The 22,328-nt window shown below is 60.8% G+C and overlaps 1 protein-coding gene across 1 annotated transcript in view; it reads left to right on the forward strand.

Moving 5' to 3' along the window:
• Positions 1 to 18,558, forward strand: part of LOC119099719 (uncharacterized) — a 44,772-nt gene extending 26,214 nt beyond the window's left edge. The window contains exons 3-8 of the mRNA XM_037222782.1: positions 7,889 to 8,083; positions 8,877 to 9,008; positions 16,367 to 16,661; positions 17,425 to 17,529; positions 17,836 to 18,102; positions 18,452 to 18,558. Of these exons, the coding sequence (XP_037078677.1) occupies positions 7,889 to 8,083; positions 8,877 to 9,008; positions 16,367 to 16,661; positions 17,425 to 17,529; positions 17,836 to 18,102; positions 18,452 to 18,558 (1,101 nt within the window). The remainder of the gene's footprint in view (positions 1 to 7,888; positions 8,084 to 8,876; positions 9,009 to 16,366; positions 16,662 to 17,424; positions 17,530 to 17,835; positions 18,103 to 18,451) is intronic.
• The last annotated feature ends 3,770 nt before the right edge of the window (positions 18,559 to 22,328 follow it).

The following is a 22,328-nucleotide window of genomic DNA, read 5'->3' on the forward strand; positions in this document are numbered from 1 at the left end:
TATATCAACCTGGTGGATTTGGTGCTTTCTAAACCGAAATTTTTGAAGCCGCGAACCAACGCGCATTTAGCTGCACCAACCCTTGACTTCCAACAAATTCTTTTTGATTTCTGAAGACACTTCATATATAGTTTTGCCAGTCCCGATTTAGTATTTCACTTGAGACGGAAAGCCATAAAGCTCTTTTCCAATTTGGAACCAAGGCTCGCACATATTTCTGGCTTTAAGGCACGTCAACTTCAACAATAATGGTTATTTACGCCATATTTAAGGGCGCGTGATTATATGTGGAATCCATTAGCCATATCACAGCCATTCCACAAATACCGAAGCCATTCCAGATTCCACCCAGAATCCAGCACGGGGTCTGTTCGTGTGTTTATTTTGTTTATGACGGCCTGCTCCTGCCAGCGCTCTGTCCGCTCTAACCACTGGCCGCCTTATCTCTGTAAGGCGACTGCACCGGACGTATGGCTGCGTGTTTCCACATTCCGGTCCGTTCGGAGGATGCCGGGCCGGCGTGCAGCTCGCCAGGCCTGTCCGTCGCCGGCTCCTCCGCCGAGCTGCGTCCAGACGGAGCGTCTGCTCCGGCCGCGACGCCGCGAGACATCTGTGCCAGTCGTGTTGTGATAAAAAGTGCCGACGCCGTGACTCACTGGGCGCAGATCTCCGCGTGGGGGGGGGGGGGCAGTGTATTGACCTCGAGGAGGGCGGAAGCGCCAAACACAGCTCAGCGTGGTGGGGGTGATGATGGGGGGGGGGGGGGCGACTGCAGATCCGGCCGGTCTACATGTGGACCCCTTCACCTTCCCCCTGGTGACACAGTCATGCCGGCTAGCGGCTGAGTTACGCGGCTTGTTTCTGACCGGCAGCGTTCCGTGCAAGCGTCTGGGGAACGGGGAGGAGGTCGGACACTTAAGTCCGCTTGGTATCCGCGTCCAAATTAACGGTCTATCGATGTTGACACGAGGGAGGAGACACTCAACGTGCGGTCGTAGGGTGTCTGTCTTTGACTCCTTTAGCTACGCCCCTGCCGGCGGTCCTCCCTTCATGCCGCCTGGTTACGCCGCTGCCGGCGGTCCTCCCTTCATGCCGCCTGGCTACGCCGCTGCCGGCGGCTCCGGTAAATCACGGTCGTAATAAGTGTGCGGCGTCATGTCCCCCGGGGGTCATAACCGTCCCGGCCCGGTTCCGGCGTGACCGCTAACGACCCGCAGTGCGCAGCGCAGGCCCGCGTCGCCTGCTGGCCCGAGCACCGTCACCTGTTGCTGCCGCCTGGCGGAAAACGCCCGCCACCAAAGCTGCTACGCCCTGCTTAAGCCCCGCTCAAGACCGCTTTGTGGGACGGCGCACTCGTGGTCGGACCTGCAGCGGAGTCAGTGTTGGCTTGTAGTGCGGTATATCCTGTTTGGTACCAGGCTGTGTATGTTTCCACTATACCGACCCGAGGCCGACCGATTGAAAAAGCGTTTCTCTTCAATCAACGGATTACCAGCTCAGAATTTGGGATGCAAAATTGTTTTGAAGGGCACCACAATCCTTCATTTACCATCAACAATAAATATATCACCTCCCACAGCCTGACACATCCTTTCCCATCCTCCGACTTCTCCGGTCTCAAGCACGGCCCCGCGACCGCCGGGGTGCGCCGAACACCCCGCCGGAGATTGGACGCGTCCTGCGAGGTGACCCGCTGTAACTGGGACGTTAATGGCCCGAAGCGCTGACACGGGCAGGGTGCGGCGCGAGCCGGCCCGGCAGACGGCCGGATCTGTATGCGGCTCGGGCGGCCGGCGCCGTCGAGAGGCGCGCCTCACGCGTGCGAATCGGCCCGACCGAGGCGCGCCGGTCCGGAGGCGCCGGCGCCTCACAATGCGGCTGATTGTGAGCGGAAGTGGACCTGGCTGCTCTCGCAAGGGCGTCGGTTTCGCCCTGCGCCGCGGACCTGCCGGCCTGGGGCTGAGGCGGCGGCGGCGGCGGCGACTGGCGTCCTCGCTGCGAGCGGGGAGGGGGGACGTGAAGTTTCCAGTGACGTCAGTCACCCTGCCAGCTCGCTGGTACGGCGGCCACCAATCGAGGAGGGTGTCAGAGCCAGAGGTGTCAGACGTCACAGTCGATTGGTTGGGGAGGTTCCAGGAACCAGCTGACGTTTCTCTACTTCATTCTAAATTGACTGCAACAGCTCCGATCTGTGTCCGTGTCCGAGAAGGTGGTCTTCAGTATCGTGTTAGCTCGCCGTAGCACTGCTCTACTGTCCCACATTGATAGCGTTCCGCCATGTCACTGTTTCACAGATGAGGCGCCGATTGTACTCCAAATGTTGGGAATTTCAAAAATTGTCAAAGCCCAATTTTAAAATTGGATAGACAGAGACCTTGAAATTTTTGGCAGCCGATATAATTTTGTCGTGCCGCAAATCGATATGCATTTCAACTGACTTCATGCTGCTCGTCTTTATTGTTTCATTCTGGAACATAAATAAGTTGATGATGCAGCACACCAGATAAGAATACTTTTTTGAAATAAGAGATCAAGAGTTTTTGTCATATACGGCATCAATTTGAAAGGGTGTCGATACCAATGTCTTCAGGAGAGCTTGTGGTGCTAGTTGTTTACCTAGTTACGATTTGTTATCATTCACCGTCTGACTAAACTGTCGTCGTCGACCTTAGCGATTATCAAGGTTAAAGGACATTGATGAGAATTGTGAACTGCGGATACTTCCACGGCAGCTCACGATCCACATTACTTGCCCACGCATCACTTGCACCCGTTTCATTCGAATAGGAAAAAACACATGGCAAATTGTGGACAACCCGATTTTTTGGACTTTTCGGCCGGGCAGCTAGTCTGCTCTTGGACTTCGGATTAGACTTGGACGACAACTTCCAGAGAACGGCACCTCTGTTCCGCGGTTCCTGGGCGCCAGCGTCAGGTCGTCCCGACCAGCGCTGCGGACCGGGCGGCGGGCTCGTGACTGCACCCGCCGCTCGGTCGCGGCCCCGCTGCCCCGGCCCCCTCACCCGCCCCGCCGCCACCTGCCGCGCGCGGAGCAGGCCGTCACCCCCGGGAACGGCGGCGCTGGCCACCTCCGGCGCCCCGAGGCGGGCTTCGCTCGCTCCCCCGGCCTGCCGAGGTCGCGCTGGGCCCGACAGGCGGCAAACACGCCGCCGTCAGGCCGGCGCGGCACGACGCTGAGGCCCGCACGCGCGCTGCACGGCGCACGCCGACCGCCGTGAGCCGTGCTCCTGTGCGGGCGGGGCGCGCGGCGCGGCGGGCAGTGGGGGCGCGCGCCGCGAGCCGCCGCCGCCGCCTGCAGCGCGTTACTCACCCATGGCCGGCTGGGTCTGGGCAGGTTTTGACGCGTCTGGGTGTGGGCCGGCCTTGGCGTGGTTTGGCGGCAGCTGTGATGTTGCGACGGCGGCGTGCGGCGTACCCCAGGCGGTCGGGGCGTGGGAACGAACTGCTACTGTCGTGGGACGCCAAGGGTGCTCGGTGACCGGGATCTGCGGTCAGCTGATCCTCGGGCAGGCGGGCCAAACGCGCTAACGGTGGCAGATTTCGGGGTGGTGTTCGGCTTACTGGGCGGCGGGCATCGAGTTCCGTTGTAGGTGCGGTGCGGTTTGATCGATTGGTCGCGAGATATGTCACGGACGTCAGGGATTGGACGAGGCGATGGAACGATAGACGGCTGATAACCTGGAGACCACCTCCGACTGAAAAATGATCTGACTGACAGCCGTCAAGATTGTCAACATGGGACACAGACGTGAAAGTGTTTACCTTGGGTCGCGGTGGGTGCGACACACGCGTCTCGACGAGGGCCCGGGGTGGCCCGGATTTCACATCGCTTCTGTGAAAACGGGCAGAATCCGATGCACTCTCGTGTGCACCAGATCCAGAATCTAATCTCTCGAAGCGCCGCACAAAGTCCAGCTTTGTTCTGCAAGGCACTGATTAGCGTTGACGGCGCTTTGAGCTCGCATACGCGGCATACTGACAGCCGGCTGATAGCAGACGCGTGACTCTCGGCGGAGTGTGTCGGAGTGACTCTCGACGGAGTGTGTCGGGCTCGAGCGGACGGCGCGGTTCAGATCCGCGCGGGTGCTGACGGGACAGCCGTTTAACGCCCGGGGACCGATAGCGCGAGCGGCGAACCCATCGCCCCATCTGTGGTCCGTGATCAGCCGCATCTGTCCAATACCGTCCAATTAGCATGCGTCTCCTGTTACTACGATAAAGCCGCTCTGTTTTTCACCGCTGGGCTGTTGTTGTCGCCGGGCCTTTAGGGGCGCCATGGAGATCATGGCCCGTCAGCGGACGGTCTTAAACGGCCCGTATCGGCGGTAAAATCCCGCGACGATCCCGGCGCGTCCGCGTCTCACGCCATCCCGGCGCCTGCCGCGCCAATCTCGCGCCTATCGCGGCACATTCGCCGCTAACGAGGCGCGCCACGGAGCCGGCGCGCCGGCGACGAAGGTGACGCGCCCCGCGCGCGCCGGTAACGAAGGTCCGCCGGCGGCGGGCGACGACGCAGGCGATTGTATCGGCGGCGAGGGGCGGCGCAAGGTCAGCTGAGGTCGCCAGCCGCGCCGCGCACGCCGCGAGAAAGTCGAGAGCGTCGCTGAGAGTTGCGGTCAACTGCAGCCGTGCCAGTCGTGCCCGTGTCAGGGGCAGCTGGTACCGTCCCGCCGCTGTGCAAACCCAACCCGCTCCCGCAAACAGCTGGCGACGCGCCCGCCGGTTCACGAACAGATGGGCGCTTAGTGCGCGCGCTGACCTGATCCGACCCGACCCTAACGCTGCTGCGAGCGATGCTCTCACAGTTATGCGCTGATGGAACTGTTGGGCACCGAAAACTAGTTCGTGCGTTTGCGAATCGGATAATTATCCCGGACCCGCCACCGAACGTGTGCGCTCGGTCGCCGGCGGCATCAGCCAGCCGCCAGTCATCGGTGTGTTCAGCGCAGCGACTCGCCCCTCGTGACTCCATTGGGCGGCAGGACGCGTTCCGCCCGTGTCCACCACCGACTCCTTTGTTTCGCCCACGACGGGGCGCCAGCTGGCGGCGCCGTGAAATCGCCGACCGCTGACCCGAGCCGTCCCGCTCGGCCGTCATTGGCTGTGTCACGAACGGGGTCGGGCAGGAGCGGGCGCCCGGACCGCGTGAGTCCCGTGAGTCACCCGCCGGTGGCGGACACGGCCGATTTCTTGCGGCCGCGGACACTGCTCGGCGACAGCGACGAGCGCCGGTCGCTGCGTTTTGTCAAGTCGGACTGGGAGCATGTGACGGGGCCGTTTCGCAGTTTTTGCGGCGTTATCTGTCTTTCTCCAGCACGGACCGACAGCTGTGTGTTTATGCCGGCGAGTCGCTTGTGATTCCGGTATGTGCTGCTCCAGAGCTGTCGTGACAATCGTGCTCTGCGAGTGTGCAGTGTGCATTGCAGGGCTGTCAGAGACTAGAACGCCTGCAGGTTATGGGCTATGGGCGGGGGACAGGCAAGTGTGAAATGGGACACGAGTATTCGTGCTGGACTAACCAGGGTCTCCTTTCGGGGTCATGCTTGCACAACACGTATCTTGTCGAAAACACGGGCGCTTTCCGTTATGGAACTTGGGACAATGGGCATGACCTCACTTATTACCAAGGAAATCGTGGGGGAAGTTAGAACGGAGACACTGCCTGGATTCCTGAGGTCTTATTCCTTTTCGTCGGCCCCGCCTTCAGCCCCCAGCGTCAGATGCGCTGGCCCCGCCTCTGGGCTGTCGTCGGCCGAGGACGGCGGCGGCCTCGGGTCCCGCCTGCTCAGCAGCGGCAACACCCGGTGACCCAGCGGCCGGGCCTGGGAAGAAACTCGGCCTGCTGACCGGCGGCGGATGTTTGCCTGCGGGCGGCTGGGTCAGCCGCGCCTTCGCCGGCTGGGTCAGTCGTACCGTGCCGGCCCGCAAGCCCACCTCGCTCGGCTCCTGCCCCCGCACGTGCCCCACGCCGCTCCGTGTCGCGGCTCATCACCGCCACCGCGGCAGGCGGAGTCGTCGTGCCGGGACGCGAGGCTTAGTGATCTCTTCCTTTCCGTCTTCCGCGCGCTGCTCCGAGATCCGACTTAAGCTGATTCCAGTGTCCGTCTCAGAAAGGAGCTGAGTCCGCCAAGTCTGTCCGCCAGGGTCTGCCTGCCTGGTGCTCTGTTCGCCCGCTGGCTGCCTCCCCAATCTCCCTGACGCTGCGCATACTGACACCTACCTTCCCCGACCCTGATCTGGCCCGCTGAGTGCCACCCGTCCCTGTCGGCGGCATGCGGCCCGGATAATGACACCTACCTTCCCCGACCCTGATCTGGCCCGCTGAGTGCCACCCGTCCCTGTCGGCGGCATGCGGCCCGGATAATGACACCTACCTTCCCCGACCCTGATCTGGCCCGCTGAGTGCCACCCGTCCCTGTCGGCGGCCTGCGGCCCGTTGCTTCTCCCCGGAGGGACGGCACCTTTTCCGGGCAGGCCAGGCCATGACGCTGTTGCAGGTGCTGCGGCTGGCGCTTGCGGTGCGCCGGCTGCGTCGCGCCCTGCTCTGCCGGCGCCGAGGCGGCCGACAGCCGCGTTCCCTCTCGCTCCAGCCGTCGGTAGGCCCGCCGCACGGCCGCGCGCCGCGGCGCTGTCTCTCATCGCCGGCTGTGCTGGCCTGCCGCTGCTCCTGACTTACCGCTCCTCGTGACCTCCCGATGCTCCTCACCCCTGCCGGTCCCGACATGCCTCTGCTGCAGTCCTCCCTCTTCTTGGATCGCTCGCGTTGGACCTGTGACCATCTCTGTGTCATTTGACCGGAGTCCTGTCATCTTACCATTATCATCCGACTCCGGCTCCCGGAGAACCAAGGCGTCCATTTGTGTCATCGCCGCGCCTTTGGTTCACCCATGTCTTGCGCCGAGGACCTCCTTGTTCGGTACCAACTCACTGGACGCATGGTCCACCCGCACATCCAAACACACCCCTCAGTGAAGCAGAGCGTCGTCCGCGCGTTTGAACACGCTGCTGGCCTTCGGTGCGCTCGCGCCCGGCCAGCGCGCGACGGGCTGGCGCCGGACTGAAAGGTGGCTCTTACGCTCAGCGCGTGCTATCTCGGAACGTTGCGTCGTGACCAGGCAGTGGAGGGGACAGAGGAACCGGCTCCCGCCTCGTCTCGAGCGGACGACCACGTCCTGTTCGTCCGAGGGAGATGGTATCTCCGGCGACAGAGCGCGGCTGCGCCCGGCCGGTGGCCCGTCTGGCGCCCGCAGGCCACGGTGGTGGACCCACTGCTGCCCGGTGTGGCCGACACCGGGCGAACGCGCGTCATCAATAATGTAGCGGCAGTGATGGCCGCCGGCGTGCGCACTGCGCCGGCCGCGCGGCGTGTGCGCGCGGACGATGGCCGGTGTGATGTGCGCTCTCTGGAGTCTGCAGCGCTTGCGTCGGCGAGGCGAGGTCGGTGGCGTCAGTCCGCCCTGCTGCCGTCCCGCCAGCTGCCGCGCTCGGCCGGGCTCAGCCGCTGCATGACGCCACTCATCCGGAAGAGATGATTCGTTTACTTCCTCCCCGACGGCCGCCAAGTGCCTTCGCGGAACTGTCTTGCGAGTCGCCGGCGCCTGTTGAAGTCCGCCAGCCCGCTGCTGTCGAAGCCCGCCACTTCTCGTGGGATGTTGTTCTGACTTCCTCGCCGGCTCGGTCCTGACGGTGGTTAGTTACAACAAGTTTACCACTTGTTTACGGTTTCTCTCACGCAATCACACTTTCGGGCAGCTTGACACGCTTCTGCGACCACCGCGTGCGAAACCGATTAGAGCTTGGAAGGTAATTACATGGACCCGCGTCCGTGCCAGTCTGTGACGGCTGCTTATTTTCTCTCCCCTTCCAGATGTCGCCGAGCGTGAGGGAGGGTGGTGGCGAGGACGCCTGCACGCTGAAGAAAGGGGTGATCTGGTACTGCAAGGACACGCTGCTGAGCCGCTGGAACTGGAAGGAGCGGTACTTCATCCTCACCAAGGATTACCTCTCCTGCTTCAAAAAAGCCAAGAGCCAGTACTCTGACATGGGAGCGTTTCTGTTTAAGGTGAGGAACACGCTTGAAAAAGTGCGCGATAAGTATGCTCTGCTGGTGCTTGGGTATGAGCCGGAGGATAGTGAAGCCGATAACGTCTGCGTCTCTGTTGCTCTACCCGCCAAGGGCACCGCGGAATGATTGCAATCGTCGACGATCGCTCCAGCGGGTCCACGGAGATCAGTGAGCTGGCTGTCTGACTCAGCAGCGCTGTCTGCCCCGCCGTTGGATGTCGTCTCGGTTTTTGCACAGAGCCGGTTTTTGCGGGCGGATTAGCTAACTGTCGAGTGGTTAGCACACTTTGCGCACACAAGGCCACGCACCTGGTCTGGTGGTGTTACACTGGTGGTGAGAGCGCGATAGTAATCGAACAGAGCAAGACCGCGTTTCTTGAAACGGTCACAATGATGCACGTGATCAACGCTATCGGGTTTGCAAGAGTTACGACTTAATCCAACACCACTGCGGCCATTCACTGCGGTCCCCGACTCACAAAACCCCCTGGCTATTCAATTACGGTATATCGCGGTTTGTTCCGAACCGCCGAAGGTGCCTGACAGTCCCGGGTTGGCTGGCAATTTCGCCCATTCGGTGCGGCACTTTCGCCAACACCCCGTGATTACAGGATCATCCCCTCCGACCTCTGAACCGATGAGTAGCTACCACTTACCTCCTGCTACCGGCTTCCAGCCGCGATCCTCTGACCTTGCCGACCCGGCGCGCACCTGAGCTTGTGCTCCGAGCCCGGCCGATCGCGCCGGTGACCCTGGTGACCTGGCCCGTAACCTGTCGTGCCCTCCGGCAGCTGCCCCTGGCCTCGCTCTGCGGTGTGGAGTGGGACCGGTTGCGTGGCATGGCCACCGTCGCCATCATCGACCCCAAGGAGGGACGCCTGCTCATCAGGTCGACGCAGGACGTCCTCGACCATTGGTACAAGGTGAGCTCGGCGAAACGCCCGCTCAATCAGCCATGTAAATGCGGCGGGAGGGGCGATGCCTGGAGTGCGCCGGGGCTTCTTTAGGCTGGTACCTCGTGAGAAATTTCCGCTACTTTGTTGACGTCTGACCCCGATGTCACGCCGGCTGATGAATTGTCGGACTCCTCGGGCTCAGACCGTCGATCCATGATCCCTCTATGTTCGGCCCGATAATGGACGGAGCCGCTTGGTTGGCTGACCCCCCCCCCCCCTGGGTCAGTTCGACTTCCGGGCCATCCCCGCATCAGCCTCCGTCGGTTTTCGTCAGTTTTCAGTCGGCTTCCCTCGGTTTTTCGCGTGTTCCTGCCGGTTCGCCCGCTTCCGGTGTGTTCCGCGCCGGCGTCATGGGCTTCCGAGCGCCGTCATGGACTTCCGAGCTCCGTGGTGTTTCCTCGGACGGCCTCGCCGGTCGCCGGCCGCCCTATCTCGGAATCGCCGGCTCGCTTCCGGCGCGCAATGCCGCCCACACCGCACTCCACCTCTGTGGAAATCGGACTCGAGCCACGCACACCAAGTGAGGGGGATTCGTCACCAGAGTGTCCGACTTTCTGATGGCGGTCCGTGGCTTCTGCTGAAACGGATCGCTTCGGCGGAATCGCTAACGCGGCCGCTAGACGCGAGTGAAAGGCCCCGATTTTGATGGCGCCGTGACGTACCGGGCCGGCCGCCAAGGGTTGTGGCTTCCATCTTTATTAATGACGCCGTCATCAGTTTAGCTTCACGAGCCCGTTTCTCAACGACGAACCGGCCGGTTCTAAACAGTGGCCGAGACGCGCGAAGGTCCTTGGCGAGCCGAAGACGGCTGTTCAGGAATGCGCCATCCTTTTGTTGAGCGAGGACAAACAAGTCGAAGGCTGACTGAGTGACACAGTTCTAGAGATCATACCGTGTTTGCAAATCATGTGAAAGACATCTACGCAAATGCTGACATTGTAAATGCCTCTCTTCATATGAATTTTGGCCTACACCTCGTGTCCTCTCGACTGCCAGACTTAATTGACCACTCTGACGACTTTACTTACTCTACTCACATTTACGGACCACTCCACGAACAGCCGATGCCGAGCCAGCGACCTCTCTGGTAATGGACCCTGAACTTCGCCACTGACGGAGGGCGTCTGGCCTCACTTGACCCGTCAACTTTCCATCGCGGGCTCACAGCTGCTCTGGCTGCCAGCGGCCGTCGGTCAGGCGCTGCTCTCGACCCAAGCCGCCCCGGCATGACTGCTCGGCTGATGGTGTCTCCACCGCCCCCCCCCCCCCTCATAAATTCATTGCGCTGTCCATAAGGACCTTTCACGTGGACCGTATGTGCACCAACAGACTTCTCGGTCACTGCTAAGGGTATCTTGCCTGACCTCTGTTCGACCCGAAATGCTGCGGCGCACATCCACCGTGTCAAGCTCTTTGCGTGGTTGAACTGTGGGTCGGCTGCTCCTGTCTCCTGGCGCTTTACTCACGTGTCTCCTGACAGTGCCCACTGTTATCGCCAGATATCGGTTTCAAGGGTTCTCGTTGGGGTTTCCTGTGCTAATCCGAAACCTCTGCACCCCCGCTGGCTTCACTGCCACTGGCTAGCAGCGGGTGTGCCGCCCCCGGCCCGGAGCAGGACAGGCCGCGCCGGGCCGTCCCGGCGCTGCCAAGGCGTCTCCCGACGTCCCAGGAGCTCTATTAACGGCCCGCTCTCGCGTGCGCTCCGTTCATGCCGGGCAGACGGCCATCCGTCTTCTTCCCAACACCGGCATTGTGAACGTGTCATTACACCTGCCGGTGCTGGGCTCGGGCGGCGGCTCGTGGAGGTCGACGCCAGGCGGCGCTGCCGTCGTTGCCGTCCTCCTCCCGACCCCGCCGACTCTCAACCGACCTGAGGAAACTAGACGACGGCTTGTGCTGCCGCGCCACTGTCCGCGTCGCAGCCCCGACCATGGAAGGACGGGACTCGATGGTACGCCGCAGGAGCCGGTGTTGCCCATCTGCGTGCGCACTGGCCGCCGCGGCGATCGGCTCTTCCTGCGGCCGGGGCGTTATCTGATGTCCATCCGTCCGGCCGGCCAGCCGCGCGGCCTCCGTGGCCGGTGCGTGAGCAGACGCTGCGGCGGCGCTTCCTGTCAGCGGTGTCTCTCGAGCGCGTCGTCGACCGGCGTGTCTGCAGGACCCCCTCGGGGGATCCGTGAGGGCGGCGTGGCGTTCAGCTCCCGCAGGACCAGTCCTTTGACCTCTCCCGTGATATAGCTGCACGTGCAGAAGTGTGATGTCTCGCGGGCACGTGGAAAACAAACACGGCAATCGCTTCAGGCTGACTTACCGCCGCGCACCTCTCACAACTGAGCTGAGCGGAGTTTAGCTGATTTGGGCTAAACTGAACTGAACCGAACTAAACTAAACTAAACTAAACTAAACTAAACTAAACTAAACTAAACTAAACTTAACTTAACTAAACTAAACTAAACTAAACTGAGCTGGACGAAACTGGACGGAACTGAACTGAACTGAACTGAACTGAACTGAACTGAACTGAACTGAACTGAACCGAACCTTCCCAGCTCCGGGAAGCCTGCCACCGCTCTGGCGGCCTCTCTCCAGAGTGTGAACTCAGCCGTGCCGACGGGTGACAGGCCTCCCACGCATCCAGCTACGTCATCATTCATTCGGTCCGTACCTGGGCGCCCCATCCCTTGTTTTGGTCGGGCTGGTGTTATCTTGGCATCGGCGGGAAAGCGCACCGCCGGGCCAGTTTGGGACCGGCGGCGCCGGTCGGCGGCGCCGCGGAGGGGATTACACCCGCTAATTTATTTTGGTCCCGTGTAAACGATCACGCTGCTATCCACCTGGCTCATGGCATCCGTCTCCGAAGCTTGGCTTCTCCGTATAAACGCTATCAGTCTCAGGAAGTTCTCATTCGACGCCTCGAACCTGCTCCAGCTCATTCCCTGATAAATGAAGACCAGGTCTCGCGGCATCCCGTCCACGCGATCCTTCACAATAACGTCTCGGCTAGGAAGCTTGCTAGACATAACACTGACCCAATTCGCAAACGCCTTGGTGCGGGGGGAGGGGCGCGGGACCGAACGCTGCCATTTCGGACGTCTCACGCCGAACGGCCCTTGCCGCCGGCGGTTCCCATGAGCGCGAGCCGTGTGCTTCGAACACACGCACTCACACGCACGTGGCGGCGCGCGCGCGCCCGCCTTTGCCTGCCGTCTGCGGGGCCTACCGGAGGGAGAGGCGTGCGTGGTCACTGGCCAGCGCTGGCGGGTGGACGGCGGCGCTCTGATGGGATCGCGCGTGACCGGCCGAATGGGACGTACAGCGCAGCCCGTCCCGTCGCCGCTGTGGAGGCAATCGCTCGGAAGCGATCGGCGCTGCCTGGTCGGCACATGTTAGCTGCCATCCATCAGATGATGCCCCCACCGGGCACGGTGATCGCTCTGGAGTCGATCCGGGACAAAGGACTCGGTACGCAGCGGACTGAAAGGATTGCGCACGCTCGGCCTTCTGTTTGCGATTGGCCGATAACATGGGGGGGCTTTGCTCAAAGCGCATTTGTGAGGTTACATGAAGCTGGCGGTGGGAAAGGAATTCTTAAGACTGGTTTTGTGGGTGTTCTGGCATGTTTGAAATATGCGCTTAACATAACGCTGGGAACTGCATACGAAAACTAGTTTTTCGCGCTGTTGAGTTCTTAAAAAGGACGACAAACCTAACAAGTTGCAGCGACTGGCTACCTCCCGCCGTTTGTCTATACTCTAACACACCAATGATGCGCCCTGAGTCATCCAAAAAGCGATCGTCAACACCAGGACCTCCGTCTTCATCTCGGAGCCATGAGTCGCGTCCCCTCCCCTTTCCGAATTCCTGCGCCGTACAGTCACATCCGACCGGTGACCGCCGGATGCGGCTCTGCAGCTGACCGTCGTCACTCGCCAGCTGGTGCGCCGGCGCCGCCTCCTCCGCGTCGGGTGCCGGCCGGGCGGCGGCCTCCTCCGCCGGCGGCCGGCCTGGCGCCCGTCTCACGGTCCGCTCCCCTGATCATGAGCCGTGCCGTTTGTGTGACAAGTGAGGGGGGCGGGGGCACAGGCGTGCACGGGCGGCCGAGGGCGTGATGATTTACGTGGCATATGACAGCAGTGGGGCGATCCAAACAGCCGCGTAGTGAGACGCCGTGGAGTTGGCGGATTTCGACCAATGACAAATGCACGGAAGTTCTGGACGGGCCCGTCCGCGACGTTTGCTCGCCGATGCCGGTGTTTCCGCTAACAAAAAACACAAGCTAGTCCTAGGCACATGAGAACTGAGAGCGGCACAGTCATGGCCGCCCCTGCGGACCTCGTGTCTCGTGGCTTCCCCGCTTCCCCTGGGCGGTGACTGGCGGCGCCCCTGGGCAGCGCCGCCCGCAGCGGTCAGCTGTCGGCGGGGCGGTTGGCCCGCCGACGGAGGCGCTTCCGGGCCGGCCACAGACCGCCGGTTCCGATCACCGCCGGCCCCCGACGGCGGCGGGCCGGCGCCCCGCCGCCGCAGAGGCTTCCGCCACCTTCCGCTGCGGCCGCGGTCACATCCAGTGCGCGGCCGCCTCTGATCACCCCCGGCTCGTTGGCGCCGCTGCTCCCCGCTGGTGTGTGCATATCCCACTCTCCCGCGCACGACTGCTCTTCGCATTCGTATTGCTCTTCCTTCGCCCTGTGGCATAGTTCGCGTCCTCGTTTGTTCTGTTGCTTTCTGATCGCTTTTTATGTCACTTTTAGCCTACCGCTACGCCGTGCCGCCTCTCCATCACTCCCTCGCTCTATTGTTTCCTTAATGCCATGCTCGTTCGTTCAGCTGGTCTCGTTGTCTCCTTCAATATGTAGTTTGTCTTTCCCTGCATCCCTCTCTATTTTCCTTCATCCATTTTGCGTCATTTCTATGAACACAGTTTCCGTGCGGTCGTCTCATGCTCGCCCACCGAGAAACCAGAAGACCTACGCAGAACAGCTGTCACCGTAACGCCTCAGTTACAACGGAACCGCTGGGTCCCGTTCAACGATTATGGATCCACGTGTATTTCATTTAGCGTGGTGCATTGGAAATCGGCGCCAAGGGCCAGATCAATAAAACTGTCTCCGATCGGCTGGCTGGCGGCTGGTAGCCGGAGAGGCGCTCACCAGCTGTCGTCGCCCTCCGCGCTCTGTCCCTGCTGCTGCTTATTTATTCCTCCTGTTATATTTCCCCGCCTCTCGGTCTCCACATGTCGCGTCTCTGCGCTGCATTTGCATACGCCGCGCCGGCGAGCATCCCGCGTGGCGGGGACGCTGCAGCGGCTGTTGCAGGCCGCCACCAGTCGGAAGGCTCGGCGGCGGCCAGCCTGCAGCTGGGCGGCGCCGGCCGGCCGCGCCTGATTGACCCTTCGCCGCGCCCCATCGCCGCCTGCAGGGTCGCCGGGTTGACAATCGACATTCGTCTGCCGGTGCCTGTCGGAGGGGCATCCGCCCGGCCTCCGCGGCGGGAATCCCGACCTTATCGCCGCGTCCGGCGCTGTCCGACGCGGCGAATTGGGTTTGGACGGGGGTCCCGCCGGGCCGCCGCCCGGTCGCGACGGTTCGGCGCGAGCCCGCCGACCCGCCGTCGCCCCGCCTTCGCCCCGCCGGCTCGATACGGACGGGACGTGCTGGCCGTAACCCAGCGCCCGCTGGACGGCAGGGCCGCTGTTTTATCGCGCGTGGAGGGGCGGCACCATTCAGCGGCATCGATGCGGGCTGAGATTGCATTCTGCGCCCCGCGTGGCTGGCCCGCGATCCACTATCGCCGCGGCTGGCCGCCTCGGTCAACAGAGCTGCATCAAAGCGGCCATTAGGCGGCCGTGTCGCGCCGACGGAGGACAGGTGCGACCCGCGACGCCCAGGACGGAGTCCTTTTCGTCGCCCGCGCCGCCCCCATTCACAGGCGCTCGCGATTGTAATCGCCCGGCCAGATCGGTCCCAACTCGCCGGCCCCGGCGCGGAGGTGGCGCCACTTGTTGCGCGCGGCGAGAGGGCGAACTGCGCCGGCCGAGTAATGAACCCGCCGCACCGTGTCGAGACCGAGGGGTGTGCAATGAGCCCGGCTAATCGTGGCGGCAGGGCCATGGCGCTGCCCGCGTCCCATTATTCAAATACGCTGGCCAATTACGCTGCCGGCGATAGTCGCGTCAGTTGTTGCCGCTGTCGACGCGATAATCTGCCGCCGTCCGCGCGATGATCGGGCGGGGTTCTCGCCGTCATCTGGGATGGCTCACATCGCCTAATCGCGCGCTTATTACGGCGTGTCCGGGGGCGCCTGGACCGCTGCCGTCCGGGCTTCAATCGGCGCGAGTGCCGCCGATGGGGATCAGAGATGGCATGTGCCGCGTGCCGCCAGGAAGCCGGCGGCCCAGGCGCTGGGGTCCGTCGGAGAGCAGCACGCCACCGGGCGTGGCCTAGGGCGTGAAGGCTGCCCCGCCCACGCCAGGGTCAACCGCGGGCGGGCGGCGGAAGAGGGCGGGCCCGCTCGTGTGCGCCCCCCCCCCCTGCCCCCGCCTCCCTTCACGCACGTAGCCGTGACGACCTACATGCGGCGAGACCGATGGAACGGCGGCGAACGTGACGCGCGGTCAGCTGGCCGCAGCTGACCTGCAGCCGCTGCGCCGAGCGCCGGCCCGCGAGCTGCACGTGCGCTCCTCACGGTCCGACACCGGTCCTCTGGCGTGCTCGGCCTGCGACCGGTACCGAGCACCAGCCGGGTCCCGTCGGTGTTCGCCGAGCACCAGCCGGGTCTCGTCGGTGTTCGCCGGATAACAGCCGCTCACGACAGGAACATCTGCGCGACATAATAACACGCTAAACGACGGCACAAGTCTCTGCGAAGTTTATTGTTCTTACGTATCTTTATGCATCTCCGTATATTTGGTTTTCAGGCCGTTAGGATATGATGAACGGCAAATATTCCCTCCAGCGCCATGGTGATGACGCCGCCATGAAGGCAAAGCCAGTCAAATTTCCAGACAATGGGCTCTGTATGCGTTCCGCTTTCGTTCGTTTGCAAACTTTCGTGCCAAGTTCGTTCTGCATCCAACGCTTCATTCTAAAAACTGGTCATGTGCCCCTATCACTCCCAGCGTTGTCACATGCTCTGTGCTTCCGTCACCCCTGTTCCCTCAGCCTCCGACTCCAGTCGCATTCCCTAGCAGACACTTAGCTGGTCGATCTGTCTCCTGACCGACACCTACCACCATGTCCCCCACCTCGCGCCCGACCCTGCCCAGCCGCGCCCCAGTGTGGCCTCGCCACCGCTGACGGCCCCCCCCCCCCCCCCCCCCCCACCCGCAGGTACTGAAGAAGGCCACCGAGGGCAGCAAGGAACGCCGGCGCGTGCTGCGCATGTCCAGCAGCAACCTGTCGACGCTCAGCTCTGGCTCTGGCACGCCGCGCGCGCTGCGCTCTTCGCTCAGCGACTCGAGCCCGGCCATCGACCGGCTCTGCGAGCGCGTGGAGCGCGAGGTGTGGGGCGGCGGCGGCTCGGCCGGCCGCCTCATGCGCCGCCAAAAGAGCGAGATGGACGCCGGCCTCGTGCTGCGACGCCAGCTGCACTACGCCAGCCAGAAGCGGCTCAACCGACAGTCGAGTGAGTTGGCGAACGGATAAGTAAAGCAGGGGAGAAGGGGTGGGTGGCGTCGGAGCAGTGCGGTGCGCCAGGCGGAGGGGTTCAGTCGGCGCTTGGTTAAGCTAGCGAACTGGAGGATTTGACATGCCAGAGCAGTGGAGTACGTCAGCCAGAAGCGGCTCAGGCCGGTCAGGCTGAGTCGGCGAATTATGTGTTAGGCTTGAGGAGCCTGCAGAGTGAAATCAGCGCGGGCGGCTCAAATGCGGCGTCTGAGTGAAAAATTGGGTCAAAGGAGCCTCAGGTACAATCCTGTCTGAGTGAGGCCGTTTGCAAACGCTCAGCCAATAAGCGGATTACCGTACGCCCCAAATTAAAGACTAGCTGAATAGCAAGGTTGTTCAATAGGTGGAGAAGACGTGCATTCGACAAATTTTTCCCGGCTATTCGGAGACAAAAATAGGTATCCGAGTATGTCTTATTCTAAAGAAGGAGCTGTAGCATAGGCTGCTCATCGGAACGCTAATATTTCATAGCTTTCGTGCCTTGGTTCAATATGGTACTAGCGAGGCTGCGGCTTATATTAACTAGCATGGAATTCGAGCTACCAACGTATGAAACTGCCATCCATATGGAGACGCAAAGACTTACTCTACAGTTGCCTAGGCTACTGATCGATTCAGTGCGAAGCGAGCTACGCTTGTTTTGAGCAGCTGAGTTTCATCAGTCATTGATGCCACCGCTTAAATGCAGAGTGGTGCGTGACCGAATTTTACGTCTTTTTCAGTGAGGCCGGAGATGGATATTTACAATACGAAACAGAAAGCGACGAATGACGTCACGCTTCGAAACGGCGTCAACAAACGACACAACGACTCGTTGGACTCCGCTGGTACGTTGAGAAGGCATTGTGTCAGTAAACTGGAGCTCTTGATAACGTCAGTATTGCTTAAGCCCGGGGTCAACAACCTTTCGGTGTTGGTACATTTAATAGTCTCACCATGAAACTGCGAGCACCGATTCTCTCCAGAAGCCTTCGAAAAGATCATTGTCATTGCGGGGATGGAATTTTGTGTACCCTGGCACTTAAAATGTGGCGCTAAGATTCACCTCGTCATCTGCTTATCAATCCCACATTCCCCGACGCGAGACCACGCGCTACGGTCGTCTGACCTCAACCCCCCCCCCCCCTACCCAGGCCACTCGCCGTCCACAACGCCGTCCAAGTCGTCGATGAGCAGCACGGAGGGAGCCGAGGTGGTGCTGCGCCGCGCTGCCGCCGGCGGCGCCACCGGCAGCCCGCAGTTCGGTGCAGGTGGCGCGCCGGTCGTGCTGCGGACCAGCTCTGTTCGGCGCCGTGGCCGCGGCCGCGCACCGGCTGGCGTGCACGGCGACCAGATCCGGCCACACAGCATCCTCTGCGAGACGCCCTCTGACCCCACCGAGGTCGTGCTCCGGCGCAAGGGTCAGTGACCACGGCTTTGACCGCGCTCCTGACACAGCGGCGGAGGGGGTCTCGTTGTCGGGCGAAGCACGTGCAGTTTGGCGTGCGTCCAGTTTCATGACCAGATTCATGCCTAACTGTGATTGTGTTGTTATGTTATGCCGTGGGTCCTATGGAATTACTCACGGCACCAGACTCAGGTAACCCGTGACCGCAGCGCCGATATTTGTGTTTCCATTTTTGTGGCGTGCAAGCGACTTGGATAGACATCGCGTGATAAATATTAGCTGTGCCCCAAAAACACAAAAACACCCCATGACTTACACCAGCACCCGGTGTAGATTGTCACGACGTGCTCTCCTGTCCCCAGAGCGCGCACCTCAGCCGCGCCAAGACAACAAGCTGCAGAACCGGCGCAGCTGTGACCTCTCCCTGATCAAGCGCCGGTCCGCCTACCTGACGCAGTACGAGTACTGAGCACCGCTTCGGACTCCTCACAACGGTACATCAGTCCTCTCCTCCACCTACCTGACGCAGTACGAGTACTGAGCGCGGCTCCGGACTCCTCACAACGGTACATCGGTCCTGTCCTCCACCTACCTGACGCAGTACGAGTACTGAGCACGGCTCCGGACTCCTCACAACGGTACATCGGTCCTCTCCTCCACCTACCTGACGCAGTACGAGTACTGAGCACGGCTCCGGACTCCTCACAACGGTACATCGGTCCTCTCCTCCACCTACCTGACGCAGTACGAGTACTGAGCACGGCTCCGGACTCCTCACAACGGTACATGGGTCCTCTCCTCCACCTACCTGACGCAGTACGAGTACTGAGCACGGCTCCGGACTCCTCACAACGGTACATGGGTCCTCTCCTCCACCTACCTGACGCAGTACGAGTACTGAGCACGGCTCCGGACTCCTCACAACGGTACATCGGTCCTCTCCTCCACCTACCTGACGCAGTACGAGTACTGAGCACGGCTCCGGACTCCTCACAACGGTACATGGGTCCTCTCCTCCACCTACCTGACGCAGTACGAGTACTGAGCACGGCTCCGGACTCCTCACAACGGTACATGGGTCCTCTCCTCCGCCTACCTGACGCAGTACGAGTACTGAGCGCGGCTCCGGACTCCTCACAACGGTACATGGGTCCTCTCCTCCGCCTACCTGACGCAGTACGAGTACTGAGCACGGCTCCGGACTCCTCACAACGGTACATCGGTCCTCTCCTCCACCTACCTGACGCAGTACGAGTACTGAGCACCGCTTCGGACTCCTCGCGGCGGTACATCGGTCCTCTCCCTGACGCAGAACGAGTACTGCGCACGGCTCCGGACTCATCACGGCGGTACATCGGTCCTCTTCCTGACGCAGTACGTGTACTGAGCACGGCTCCGGACTCCTCACGGCGTACATCGGTCCTCTCTCTGACGACACGCGAGATCGCTTAGGCGCTCCGACCACTGACCGCGGTAACACATGAAATGTCTCATTTGTCTGGCTCGTTGCTGGACGCGTCGATCGATCTGGCTGACACAGTGCGGGTACTGCGAACACGCTCGACCCAGGAGCCAGCATCCGGCTCTGATGTTTCAACCACCGGACTCAGGAGGATCACTGCCTGGCCGTCCCAGAGAATCCGCTAGCCAGGGACGAAGACAACCGCCCGGACAATGGGAAGGTCGCGGGGAGGGCCGCGGCGAGCATGCTCACGGCGGCCATTGTGGCGGAGTGTCGACCTTCACCGCGTCCTCACGTGCGGCGGAGTGCGTCGGGGGTGGGAGGACGGAGACTCGACTGAGTGGTCAGTATCCTCGCCGCAGCGGCCCAGCGCTGGCTCTGGCCGGGCGGTGCGATGGCTGCTGACCATGCTGGCTCGGGCCTGCCACGGCTCGGGCAATGCTGTCGGACGGAAGTGGGCTGGGGGAAGTCAGAGCGAACGATGGCAGATGTGCGTGGAGAACTTGATGACTTATGTGTATAGTGGGAGAGCATGTGTCGACTTGTAGAACCCCTGTAGCTTCCCGGCAGAGTCGTTATGCGGGAAGAGCGGACGAACCTGTTGCCTCTGTCGTGTCAGAGGTCATCATGCGAGAGGCTAAATTCGCTCTCTGTCGTATATCCGCCTGCCATGCAATCAGGGTTGCTTGTCACGAAGCTATCGTTGATTTTGCACATTCTATTAAAATGATATCTCTCGACTGTATCAGCTTGCATCCGAGGTGATCATTGTGCTTCTTATCCGAATGTGGGTCCTGCTTTCGTTGCTGCCGGTTAGACAGCGTGTACAACCCATGTTTTGTTTACGTCACCTGCTTTCGTTTCTTCCATGAGGGTAAATCCAGACATTACGATTGTCGTAGTTTGATCCTTGTATTTTTTATGCGATGATTATTATGTTCTGCGGAAGTCATATTGTGATATGTGTTTTATGTCGCCAATAAACCGTCTTTTGTCTAGCACGTTTCGTCAGCGACGGAAACACCGATGTAAAACCATCAATGACCCTGAACGCGTATGAGATGTCAAATGTCAAATGTCAATGTCTAACGCAATGTCTGTCAGACGATGTCAAACGCGACCAGTTCCAGTCACACCGTTGTCAGTTCGCCCCTCAACGCATTTAAAGCAGCCGGTACACGCGCGACCCATGGCGCTCAGCTCCAGCAGAAATATTTTCTAATCCAGCGGCGCGACACGTGAGGATGCAGACTTACTAAGATATTCGTAGTGGGAGCGTCTCTCATCACCCGCTGACGCGCTTTAGCGCCCTGGAGCATGCTGGCGTCGCCGGCTGAGCCGACCCCTGTGACGGCCTTCGGTCAGCTGCCACCAGGCGTCGCGTCCGTCGCCGGCGGTCCGGCGTCCGGGAGCGGCGGGCACCCGCTGGCCGTCGCTGCACGCTGCTCCAGCGCACCGCGTGTGACCATGCTTTTAGGACAGAACAAAGTCACACCGTCCAGCATAAAATTAACTTGGGCTTTCCGGATCAAACCTGAGCTGAATCCAGCCGCGCTCAATCTCGGCCAGGCCCGAACCCAACCAAATTTTTGGCTGAATGCCTCCCGTCCTGGTACGTTGTGCCGGGGCTACTCTGCTGCGAACACTACGCCATGATAGCGGGACCGTACACATCGGCCGTGGAGCAGGCAGAACAACAAACGATGAGCAAGCTGAGCCACGAAGCACGGAGGCGTCCCAGAGGCGCACCAGAAACCTAATGGGGATGATTGGTCCAGTACGCTGGTCGTCGACCTGATAACTTAGCATTCAAGGGTGCAATTTCGCAAAATAAGTTAGAGGCGGAGGCTGGACAGTGAAAAATATTGAAGCCTGCCCAAAATTCGCCAGTAGCTCTCCGGATTTCGTCCAATTACGTCTCCAATTTTGTCTTTGGTTTGGGGGGGGGGGGCGGGGGCTTGAGCCCTTTGCTTAGCTGAATGATGACTACACCCCTGTTTACAATGATTGGTTGCACGGGATGCAAAGTAAACGACGGTTAATTATAATAGTGATGAAATGGTGGATTGGAATTTATTAAATTAATATATTTGTATATTAAATAAATTAAACGATGGAAATGGATTAAATAATAATAATGGTGCTAAATTGGAAGGCGGTTAGCCTGCTCGATCTCGCGGAGACGCATGCCACGGCAGCTCGCGTGCCTCAGACCGGTGAGGCACGAGTCGGGCGACTACGGGCACGCCGCAGATATGGCTGCCAACCGGCCGCGTTCATACCGCGCGGGGGCGCCGACCTGCGGACGCGGTGCCGCCGACACCCGGGCGTCCGCGGCACCACCTTGGGCCCACGCGTAAATACTGTCTGTTGTCATGGGTGTAACCACATCCGGAGATTCTGGACTTATCAGCAGTAAAGGGTCAAGACAGAATCTTAAAACATTTTAAATGAGAAAACATGAAAAGGCATCGTGTACGGGAGAAGCTGGAGGAGAGGGAGGAAATCCCGTTAGAGAGTTGGGGTGCATATCACTACATCCCCATCCGGAGCCCACTGGTTACACTCATCACTCGCAGTGGTTACACTCGTTGACTTGTAGTCATACCCTCCCACTAAGCAAAAGACGGGACTCTCATTTTGGAATTACAAGAGCTGACGGCCCGACACCCTCGCATGCGCACAAACGGCAAAGCTGAAATGCTGGGAAAAGGCAACATAACATGATTTTATCGCTGTGCGCTTGCTGAAGTACTCATGTGTGATCAAAATACGGC

This window comes from Pollicipes pollicipes, unplaced genomic scaffold (genome assembly GCF_011947565.3).
Source record: "Pollicipes pollicipes isolate AB1234 unplaced genomic scaffold, Ppol_2.1 Scaffold_4881;HRSCAF=5763_pilon_pilon_pilon, whole genome shotgun sequence".
Classification (NCBI taxonomy): Eukaryota; Metazoa; Arthropoda; class Thecostraca; order Pollicipedomorpha; family Pollicipedidae; genus Pollicipes; species Pollicipes pollicipes.